General features: G+C 51.2%; 2 protein-coding genes across 7 annotated transcripts in view; one reads left to right on the top strand and one right to left on the bottom strand.

Moving 5' to 3' along the window:
* Window positions 1-878: 878 nt before the first annotated feature.
* FICD (FIC domain protein adenylyltransferase) lies at window positions 879-6,561 on the top strand. Of its 5 annotated transcripts, XM_077876060.1 has the most exons (4): window positions 908-957; window positions 1,140-1,408; window positions 2,435-2,787; window positions 3,758-6,561. In XM_077876060.1, the coding sequence occupies exons 3-4, from the start codon at window positions 2,487-2,489 to the stop codon at window positions 4,831-4,833; spliced, it is 1,377 nt and encodes a 458-aa protein (XP_077732186.1). In that variant the 5' UTR covers window positions 908-957; window positions 1,140-1,408; window positions 2,435-2,486; the 3' UTR covers window positions 4,834-6,561. The 5 variants fall into 5 exon arrangements, with proteins under 5 accessions (XP_077732183.1, XP_077732184.1, XP_077732186.1 ...); XM_077876057.1 differs by lacking the exon at window positions 1,140-1,408 and having other exon boundaries at window positions 879-957; XM_077876058.1 differs by lacking the exon at window positions 1,140-1,408 and having other exon boundaries at window positions 881-967.
* A 1,495-nt stretch (window positions 6,562-8,056) lies between these two features.
* The window catches only part of SART3 (spliceosome associated factor 3, U4/U6 recycling protein), a 37,940-nt gene continuing 34,888 nt past the window's right edge, over window positions 8,057-11,108 (bottom strand). For both annotated transcript variants that reach the window (XM_077876055.1, XM_077876056.1), the window contains exons 17-19: window positions 10,867-11,019; window positions 9,849-10,039; window positions 8,057-9,128 (exon numbers count right to left, since the gene is read on the bottom strand). In XM_077876055.1, coding sequence (XP_077732181.1) covers window positions 8,951-9,128; window positions 9,849-10,039; window positions 10,867-11,019 — 522 coding nt within the window. In that variant the 3' untranslated portion in view covers window positions 8,057-8,950. The remainder of the gene's footprint in view (window positions 9,129-9,848; window positions 10,040-10,866; window positions 11,020-11,108) is intronic.

Genomic DNA, 11,108 nt, shown 5'->3' with positions numbered 1-11,108 from the left:
AGGGAACCCAATGCGGGCCTCAATCCCAGGACCTGGGGATCACGACCTGAGCCAAAGGCAGATGCTTAACCGACTGAGCCACCCAGGTGCTCCCCGCCGCACCACCTAAGATTTTATTTATTTGAGAGAGAGAAAGGGAGCACAAGCAGGGAGAGGGGCAGAGAGGGAGAAGCAGGCACCGCACTGAGCGAGGAGCCCTACGCGGGACTCGATTCCAGGACCCCGAGATCATGACCTGAGCCAAAGGCAGATGCTTAACCAACTCAGCCCCCAGGCGCCCATGGATGTTGATTTTCAGTATCTGTGAACAAAGACGGAGGCTTCAGCTCTCTGCTTCAAGGCAAAAATCCCAATCTCTCTGGGAAGCTAAATAAACCTGCCAGTTCCTCCTCGAGTGGATGCAAATTGAAAAGAGGGAAAGGTAAAGGGAGGTGCGAAAGGGGGCAGCTGGCTACCCTGGTACCCGGGGTCGAGGCTGGGGGCAGGTGCTCTGAGGTCAGACTACCAGGGCGGGGGGCACCCTCATTTTACAGCTACGGAAACGCAGGCCCAGGCAGCGGCCCGGGACGCGGAGCAGGAGGCGGCGCTCCCAGGCAGGCGGACGGCGACCCCGGCCCCCGCGCGCGCTGCTCCCGCCTGCGGCCCCCGCCCCGGCCCCGGCCCCGCCCCCGGCTGCCTATTGGCTGCCGCCGGCACGAGGCCCACGCAGGAGCCAGCCAATGGGGGTGACCCACGGCGCGCCTTTCCCGGGGCGGCCGACCCAGACGCTAGAACCCGGAAGGGCGAGGGGCGGACGAGTCGGGGGAGCCAATCGGCCGCGACGAGGCTGGCCGGCCGGCCAATGGCGAGGGGGCGGGGGCGGGGCCAGAGGGCCGGCGGCGAGCGGGGCCTGGGAGCCGGCGGCTGCGGAGCCTCGGAGCGCCGGGAAGCCGCGGCGGGGTCGGGCCGCAGCGCGCGGTAGGAGGGGGCGAGCCCGGGCGCCTCGGAAGGAGCGAGCGGGGCAGGGGGCGGCGGGGAGGGGCGCCCTGGGCGGGATCCCGAGGGACCTCCGTCCAGCCGCTTCGCCCCGCGGGCCTCAGTTTCCCCCTTCCTAGGGGAGTAGGGGTGAGACGTTCGCATCTCTCGCCTGCCCCGCGCAGAGCCGGGTCCCTGGCGAGCTCCAGCCCTGCCGCGGATTCCGCCTCTCGGAGCCGCCCCGAGCACCGAGACGAGGCCGTGAACCCCCACAGCACGCCCAGCGAGCGTGCCCCGGTGAGAGCACAGGCCAGGCCGTTGCAGGTGTATCAAGGGGCCAGGCTCCCCGTTAGGCTGTAAGCCCTGGACCATCAGGAGCCTAATCAGCCCTGTCTGGGTCTTGGAGGCCCGGCACCAGAAGCAGGCCAGAGCACGGGCCCTGGTTGGAAATAAGGTAGAGATCGAGACCTGGGCACTCTTCCCAGATGCACTGGGGATTCACTCCTGATGCTTCTATCTACTCGCAGAGCCTTCTGGAGTTTGACTTACTCTCTCTGCTTCAGTTTCCCTTGCCTGTAAAATGAAGCCGGGGGTAGCTTTCCGTCATAGGGTGTTAGGGATTGAGATAAATGCATGGCTAGCACTCAGCCTAGTGCTCAGTACACCATAGTTGCTTAATAAATGCTTATTGTTAGCATAATGGTACTTGCACACCAGACCCCTCCATTCCCGCTGCCAGCCTGAAGCACATGCCCACTGCCAAGTGGAGGGTGAGTGGTCATCTACTCTGGCCCACAGCTTACGTTCCTCTTGAGATGCTTGGACTGCCCAGGCTCTAGGTGAGATCCTTGCTGCACAGGTAGGAAGGGAAGGCTGGAAGGGTAGCAGCACTGTGGCTAATACCAGGGTGTGGGCACAAAGAGGCGGGCACCCATGTGGCAGCAAATCAGGCCACCAAACAGTTGTGTGTATCAAAGAACAGACCTCAGAACCGCCTTGGCCAGTCTGGATATGCCTGTGGTCAGAGGTCTGTGGTCAAGGGGGGTGACTTTGGAGCCATGGGTTCCTGAATTCAAGTCCTAAGGCTGTCCCTTACTCAAAGGGCTTCATCTCTCTGAGCCTGTTTCCTCATCTGGAGAAGTGGGATGGACAGTAGCATCAGCTCCTGTTGAAGATTACAAGAGACAGTATGTGTGAGGTCTTTAGTGCTTAGCACAGGGCCTGGCACACAGTAAGCGCTCAATAAATGTTGAGTGCAGTGGCATTACTTTTCAGAGTTACAGTGCCTTTGAAGTGGTACCAGTCCTCCAGGATGGCCCCTTCCCATTTATATCCACTTCCTGCCTTGTCCACTCCCCCCTCTCCCTGAGTCATAGTGAAATAAGAGGTGTGGGGCCCTCCAAGTCCCAGCTGAACTCAGAAACCTATCCTGAATGTGTCCCCTTCCCCTGCTTCATCTACAACTCCTGTTTCCCTGCAGATCCTGCTCTCTGGCAACTGAGTATGTGTGGGGGGCCCACCCCGAAGTCCAGATGACACTCATGCCGATGGCTTCAGTGATGGCAGTGACTGAACCAAAGTGGGTGTCAGTCTGGGGTCGCTTCCTATGGGTGATACTGCTGAGCATGGTGTTGGGGTCCCTGCTGGCACTGCTGCTGCCGCTGGGGACCCTGGAAGAGCAGTGTTTGACCGTGCTTAAAGGCTTCTGCCTGCTGAGGAGCAAGTTGGACAGGGTGCAGCATGCCGTCACCAAGTGCACCAGCCCATCCACAGAGCTCAGCGTCACCTCCAGGGATGCAGCACTGCGGGTGGTCAAGACCAGGGCCTCTCCAGGTAAGGCAGACTGGCCACCTCCCTTCAATCCTTAACTGGGTAGGTAATTAGATACCTACTGTGTCCCATGTGTCTGGTGAACAGGTCCGCCTTAAGCTCCCAGCCTAGACAAGATGGCAAGTGGCTGATACAGCGTCACCAGTGTGGTGATGGGGAAGCAGGAGAGCATACCAGGCAGGCTCCCTGGAGGGAAGGCCTGAGCTGAGACCCCAGTGTAAATAGGAAAATGACCCAAAGGAAGAGGCATGAGGGGAAAGTGTACCAGGCAGAGAGCAGAGGGTAAGAGAGCCTGGGCATTTGAGAAAAAGAAGCCCACTGAGCTCCTTTTTCTCAGCAGGTGGAGGGGCTGGTGAGGGAGGGCTAGATCTAGAGCAGTTTCTTGCCCTCTGCACTGTCCGCTGTGGTGCATTGTAGGATACTGAGCAGCATCTCTGGGCTCTACCCACTGGATGCCAGTAGCACCGCCCCCCTCAACTGTGACAACTGCAACACGTCTTCAGGCACCACCAGCTCCCCCTGGGGGGCAAAATCACCCCTGACTGAGAACCACTGGGTTAAAAGATTGAAAGAACAGCCCAGGGAATGGGGAAGCCTCCAGAGTTAAGCACCAGGGGGGGCAGCTGTTAACAGCCTACGCCTAAAGGGACAGGGCTAGGGACCAGCACCACCAGGATTGATCCAGGATAGGAGAGAGCTGAGAATATAGGAAAACCAACCAACAGGAGCTGCGGCCACAGCCACTCACTTTGGTACTCAGAAGGCAGGGGGCCAGGGAGTCTAGGCAATACCTCCCAGGGGACACACAGACAATCACCAGCTGTGGGGCACAAATGTACCCATACATGTGAAGTGGTACCGTGAACAGAGTAGCCAAAATGAGCCCCCTGAAGGGTCAACACAGGGGATGGCTCCCCGAACATCCTCTGCCCTCTCTACCCTCTCTGCCAATGCTTCTCTGGCTCTTTTCTAGCTGGTAAGTTGGAAGCCAAAGCAGCTCTGAACCAGGCTCTGGAAATGAAACGCCAAGGCAAGCGGGAGAAAGCCCACAAGCTCTTCCTGCATGCCCTCAAAATGGACCCAGACTTTGTAGATGCACTCAACGAGTTCGGCATCTTTTCAGAAGAGGACAAGGACATCATCCAGGCAGATTACTTATACACCAGAGCGTTGACCATCTCGCCCTACCATGAGAAAGCGCTGGTCAACCGGGACCGGACACTGCCATTGGTAGAAGAGATCGACCAGAGGTATTTTAGCATCATCGACAGCAAAGTGAAGAAGGTCATGTCCATCCCCAAGGGCAACTCTGCGCTGCGCAGGGTCATGGAGGAAACTTACTACCATCACATCTACCACACGGTCGCAATCGAGGGCAACACCCTCACCCTCTCAGAAATCAGGCACATCCTCGAGACCCGCTATGCCGTGCCAGGGAAAAGCCTGGAGGAGCAGAACGAGGTCATTGGCATGCACGCAGCAATGACTTACATCAACACAACACTAGTTTCCCGCATCGGGTCTGTCACCATCAGTGACGTGTTAGAGATCCACAGGCGGGTGCTGGGCTATGTGGATCCAGTGGAAGCTGGCAGGTTTCGGACGACACAGGTCCTTGTGGGACACCACATCCCTCCCCATCCTCAAGATGTTGAAAAGCAGATGCAGGAGTTCGTACAGTGGCTCAACTCTGAGGATGCCATGAATCTGCACCCAGTGGAGTTTGCAGCATTGGCCCATTATAAACTGGTTTACATTCACCCTTTCATCGATGGCAATGGAAGGACCTCACGCCTGCTGATGAACCTCATCCTGATGCAGGCGGGCTACCCGCCCATCACCATCCGCAAGGAGCAGAGGTCTGAGTACTACCATGTACTGGAAGTTGCCAACGAAGGCGATGTGAGGCCATTCATCCGCTTCATCGCCAAGTGTACAGAAACCACTCTGGACACTCTGCTCTTTGCCACAACGGAGTACCCGGTGGCACTGCCAGAGGCCAAACCCAACCACTCCGGGTTTAAGGAGACACTGCCTGTAAAGCCATAACCCTGGAAATCCTCCCTTGGTGACAAGGGTGGCCCGGAGAGAGGGAAATCTTAGCACTTCTAGAAACCGGACAGTCTCCCAAAGCAAAAGGAGACAGAAAAAGGACTTAAAACATTCTTTACCTCCAAATGTTTTAGTTAAAAAAAGAGAAAACCTAAATTATTAAGCCCTATGTCTAAGGTAACTTATAATTCAGCCCAAGTTATTATTTATTTTCTCCTTTTGGGCTAGTAAATGTTGTATGGTGTCCGTGCTGTCTGTGCTGGTGGCCCTAGGTAGGCTTTGGGGGCATCAGTGCTGTGTGTGTGACCAGAACACCGGTTCTGGAGCAGAATTTGCACTCACGTGGGGAGAGGCCAGAAGTGTGGAAGGAGGTCCAGAAGCCATAGGAGGAACTCCTCCAAGTGTTCTGTGATTTGACCTGAGAGGTCAGCACTCTTGGGGAGAACCTGGTTCCAGTTTTGAGAAATGACTGAAAGCTTGCTTTCTTAGAGAGTTTTGCTCTCCTACAAAGAGATTAGCGTTGTGACTAATTCTCATTAGTAGAGCAAACTTCTGAGAGGTGAAATAAACATGTTGACAACATTTCTAGTTAGATACCTTGCTTGTTTCAAAGAAGTCCTGGAGTCATAGCTTGCACACCCTAGTACCAGAGGCTGTTATTTTTCCCTTATCAAGACTATTTTTCTAATTAAGAATAGGGGAGTGGCCAGCTTGGTTTTCTCTGTATGCAATGTTTCTCACACTTCGTTTGCAGCAGCTCAGACCAGATGTTTTAGTCTGCAGATTCTCTGGGTTTGTCAACTGAATCCTACTGCAGATCAGGTACTGTGCGAGTGGCCAAGTCGGCCCTCACCCCTGACTCTTGAGTTGAACATCGTGTCGGTAGATATTCAAGAACACATCTGTAAAAACAGTTGCCACATCGACACCAAATAAGAATTTTTGATAATTAGATGAAGTTTCTACCAAACTATGAAAAACCTTTAAAAACAGCCAGGATGCGTCCCTTTTGTCATGCAGTTTTATCCACTTTCTGATTTGACCCCCACCTCCCACAGCCATGGTACTGTCCAGCATCCCATCGGGGAAGCAGAAGAGATTGCCTAGAGTAGCCTTATTTTTCTAGCAACTTGTAGAATGATAAAACATTCTATGTAATACGGCCAAGTTTCTAAGTCTTCGTTCTATGGAAGAATAATTTCCTGTACCGTTGATATATTGGCACAGGTGCCGATATGACTGCTGCTACGCTACTCAGAGTCCAAAGGGCCACGGGTTCCTCTCCCAGTGACAGAGCCTGGGACATCTAACGCTGTCGTGCACTTTGTCAGGGTCAGAATGATGGTGAACACAAAGTGTGGTCTCTGACTTGGAAGTCACAGCCTGACAGTAAAGAGGTCACTGTTCTGAGGTAGCAGGTGCTTATAACTTACTTGTAGGATAGGCGCAGAGTCGCTTTCTGAAAGATTGAGAAAAAGATGTGTGAAGTGGCCCCAAGTGAGAATTATTCAAACCTTTATAAAAAATTATTTTCATACTTGTATGCTGCCATAAGGTATCTCTTCAACCTGAACTCTTCTGGCGTCTTGGTCTCAGCAGCACACCAAGGAAGCCTGACCAGAAGTGCGTAGTTTGTACTATATAGAGAAATGTGCACTTTAGCTTTATTGTGAAGGATGTTATTTTAACAGATTACTGACTCTAATAAAGTATTTTATTAATAAAGGCCTGAGACCTGCCGTCTTATTCAAGAGATTTCCCATCTGTCACAAAGATGGAGGAGGAATTCTTTCAGAACTTTTAAGCCCTGTTTGTATAATGGCAGAAGAATAGATGCAAGATACTAATTTCAACAAGAAGGTGATACGGAACTATGTGGGTCAGCTACCTACCTGCACTGGCAGGGGTGATGTACTGGTTTTCCACTAACACGCCAGTAACTCAAATGGTGTTTCGTGCTTCTGTTTACCATCAGTTCTTGATTTCCTGGGGAAAACACATAAACCCACTCACGTGTTCCTGACATTCCATTTCTAGGACCATCGATACCCTGAGCTCAAGTCTGAGCAGCTCCAATTCCATGTTGACATGGGAAAGCACAAAGTGAGGGCAGAAGACTGGCCAACAGCAAGAGAGAATGGTGAGATGTGCAGCAACAGGAGTGAAGCCACATCAGCCTGGACTGGTCAGAAGATGCTCAGGGCTCTTCGGTGGCAGTCCCTGCGCATCCCCAGTCGCTTCCATGGGTGGGTGGCTGGGGTGGGGTGAGTGCCCATTCCAAAGAACACAGGAGGGACCAGCGTTACAGCACACGTTCTTCTGGCCACTATTTGAATTTAATTCACAAGTTAACACCTAACCAAAAATGTTTTGTGCAAAAGAGAAAGACATGGTAGAGAGGGACCTTCAGAGACTTCAGAGGTTTATTAACCAATCCTAACTTCCTAGGGGGTGGGGGGATGCACTTAAAAAACATCAGGAGAGCAACCCTGGTGGCTCAGCGGTTTAGCGTCCCCTTCAGCCCAGGGCCTGATCCTGGAGACCAGGGATTGAGTCCCACGTCGGGTTCACTGCGTGGAGCCTGCTTCTCCCTCTGCCTGTGTCTCTGCCTCCCCCCACCAAGAATAAATAAAATATTAAGAAAAAAAAAAAAAAACTTCAGGAAACAGGGAATTTGGGCAGTTGAGGACACAAAAGCATTATTGCTAATGTTTCTAGGAGTAATGAAAAAACCGTGGCCCTCAGGGCCTGATCTCCTGGAGGCATGTGCTGCACTGTTACTGGGGCCGGGGGCTGAGTGGGGGTGTGTGGCAAAGATGAGGAACCCTGCTCTAGATGGGAATGCTTGCTGAAGCTCAAAAACAGGCGTGTAAGGAGTTCCTTTTGCTCTTCTGTCAACACTTCTGGATGGCGCTTCCAATTTCCCATTAAAAATGCAGTAAAGCCTGATGCACAAAAACTTAACAACCAGATAAAGTGGGCTGATTTCTCCCACACATGAAAGCATTTCCTGATTTCTTCTCTCAGTGTCTTTATGAAAAAAATCCGTCTCCCTACTGAACTGGCAAGGTAGCTTTTAAAGCAATAAATATTTGATAAGAAATGAAAGATTAAAAAAAAAAAAAGCTTAGAAGCGAACGGGCCAAAATGCAGCAAAGTGAAGTTTAAAACTGAGGACCCATCACAACTGAAATGACTTAAATCAGAGGAACAAGAGGAGTTGACTTACAAAAGTTCTATTTACACGTTCAGTAACGCAAGTGCACCCATCTCAAAGTACAGCCGTGTCTGAATGCACATCTGAGTACCATTCGGCAAGACGTTTTTAAGAGAACTTCAGTTTAATAAACAAAGCTAAGTGGGGGGAATTTAAGTTTGCACTTGACATGATATTTAAACAAAACCAAAGGGCTGAAACTCAGTATTTAGACAAAGAACACAGTTCACTCATCACTAGGCAAAGAAAATGGTCCACAGCAGGTGGCACACAGAACTCCCATAGAAAACAAAGGTCACAAATATTTTGCTTTTAGGAAACATAAAACAATGGGTTGATGTGTCTTTTACAAATACATAATATAAAAACGCACAGCGCCCCCTCCCTTGAACAGAAAGCCATCACATTTTTTTTTATGTGACTTCCCTATTCCCACCACCCCTTTACTAAAATAGGCCATTCTGGTGAATTACTAACATCTGCCATTTTGTCTTTTAAAATTAAAAGAGTGATGGGCCCACGTGCTGTGCAGGCTGTAAGAGAAGTGTCTTATAAAAAGAGGGCCAGAGATGGCCGAAAACACCTGGACAAGTGGGTCTCAAAACGGGTTTGAGTTTCACTTCTGTTTCTCACCCTATAAGACACAAAAATATCTTAAGAAACTACACGCTGGGCCCAACCCACGGAGTGATCAATTTTCCTCCTACCGCCCTCAATATGAGGGAGCACTTCAAGCCTCTTTCCTTGGACACCCTCATCCCTTTTCTGTCTGACCCAGAGGAAAATATGCAGGAGGGGTGCTGTCCTAGGCCCTTCCATACCCAGAGTACAGCTGGGTGCCGGGTGCTCTTCCTGGACAGCATGAAGTAAGGCATTTCCCTTCTCCAGAGTCCCATTTCACTTTCTCAGAAGCAACTTGGCGAAGTCAGCATTGGACATCTTGGGTGCCTCGGTGGCTGCTGAAGTGGTGACCGCCGGCTGTGGGGCAGGGCCATTCTCAGCCTGAGCAGCTGTCGTGCTTGGGCGCTGCAGGGCACGAGGCAGCAGGCAGAGCTGGGTTCTCCCCTTCCCCCGCCTAGAAGAGCAAACACTGGATGTACCCTTACAAAGCAACAATCCATGGCCCCTGATTTCTTTGTGCAAATAAGCCAGGATGGTCTTCAATTACCCAAAGTTACAAAGTGAAAACCATACTTTCTGGATTCATTTCTATTTAGTTACTACAGAAGTTTCTTGGAATGTGCAGAGTACCAAGTTAATAGGTAAAGAGTAAAAACCAGAAAGGAGAGATGATCCCTGTTCTCCGTGACTTTGACTAATATGCAAAAACCAGTTTAAACAAACTGCCTAAACAATTTTGGCAAAGACCAACCCTGTGTAATAGTTAGATGCAGAGTGGATAAAAACGCTATCTTCTTTCAGACCTCACCAAATAACCTCACAACTTTGTGGTCTCCTTCCTACCAGATGAAAGCTACCTCTTATCGGATTACAGCCAGAGCAGTAAGAATCTACATGATGGATTCTACTGACAAAGGAGACTTTAAAAATAATCACTGCCTAGAAACCAAATGATCTCAAGTAAATTCCAAGTGTAAACCGGCAAATATCAGGAAGGGTTCCACTTCCGGGCTTTTGCTCTGCATGGCCCTGCTCCAGACACCCTGCTCTGGTAAACCACCGTGAGCATCCCCAGGAACAGCAGGCCCTGGCTTTCTGCCCCAACTTGCTGTACTAGCAGGAAACGAATCCCCTGCAGTGCTGGCCAGGGCAGTTTGTGCATGCAAACACTTACGCTCCATAAATCTGTCGTGGCACCATGCCGCCACCTGGAGCTTTCTTTGTCTCTGGCTTCTCTGGAACCTTCCTCTGAGGAGGATTGCTGATGGCCACTTTGATGACATTCTCTTTGATAGTCATGCCGTCCATCTTTAGTACAGCCTGTGACGCCTGAGATTCATTTTCATACTCCACATAGGCCAGGCCCTGAAAGATGCAAGTTCCAGAGCCAGATCAGGACACAACTTTCTGCCTCAGCAGAGAAGCCAGTACAGACAGCTGCCCCGTCATCAGGTTCCCTTCCCCACCGCAACCATCCTTTGTCTACAGATTTATGCATTAGTCACACTCTTCCTCCCTGTTTCTGCAACAGACTGTAAACATCAGATAACCTTTGTGAGGTCAGTGTACCTTGTGCTTGCTGCAGAAGAAAAAAAAAAAAAAAAAGATAGGGAGGGAGGGAGAGACAGACCAGTAAATCCAGCAAAAGCAAATGAATGAAGCGGCTGGATACAGGGTGAGCCTTCATGTGGGTCCCTCCTTACTTCATGCTCTTCAACTCTCCATCAACCCAGAGGGCTGGGGAAAGACAGGGAATCCAAACTCGTGCCTAGCCAACTACTCAGAACGTGGCACAAAAAGATTTCACAGGACGCTAAGGGGGCTAATAGGAAAATCTGGTGGGGTCTCTGGGGAAGAGACTGAAGGAGGCACCTGGAAACCTAGTGAAGAGGTGAGTCGGGGCAGGAGGGCACACACTACCAAAAAGGCCCCTCACAGCCAGGGGTCTGCACTGTGGCCCCTACTAATTCATGGTAAGTTTTCTTTTCCCTCAATGCCTTATTTCTTTAGTATGATTAGCTAGAAACAGGTTACTCTGACTCCAAATGCAAGTAGTGCCAAGTGTCCCTATTATTCTGTTCACTTATTTCTCAGCTAACAAGGAACCCACTCAGAAACTAAGAATGTGAACAGATGGAGAACTAGGTTTGCCAGAGCCTCGGGAGGCTGACACCGTCTGCACAGACACTGACCTTCGGTTTGCCTGCCCGGTTGGTAACCAGCCTGATGTCCTTCACGGTGCCATGAGCTTTACAGATCTCTTCTAGTTCCTCTTTAGTGCAGGAAAAAGGCAGGCCCGAGACAAACAGCTTGTGTTTCTCCAGGGCAGTGCTGTATCTGAACACCTACAGGAAGGGAGGGAAAGAGAGTCAGGCACCCATGGCCCAACCCAACGTACAATACTGTAGCTAGTACCAGACTCAGCCACAGGCCT

Source organism: Canis aureus, chromosome 27 (genome assembly GCF_053574225.1).
Source record: "Canis aureus isolate CA01 chromosome 27, VMU_Caureus_v.1.0, whole genome shotgun sequence".
In the NCBI taxonomy this organism is placed as follows: domain Eukaryota; kingdom Metazoa; phylum Chordata; class Mammalia; order Carnivora; family Canidae; genus Canis; species Canis aureus.
Note: the sequence above shows the minus strand (reverse complement) of the source record. Positions and strands in the feature narration are given on the sequence as shown.

Coding starts and splice junctions, on each gene's coding strand:
- FICD (XM_077876057.1), top strand. CDS start 2,487: ATGACACTCATGCCGATGGCTTCAGTGATGGCAGTGACTGAACCAAAG. Junction 2,788..3,757: donor CAAGACCAGGGCCTCTCCAG/GTAAGGCAGACT, acceptor GCTCTTTTCTAG/CTGGTAAGTTGGAAGCCAAA.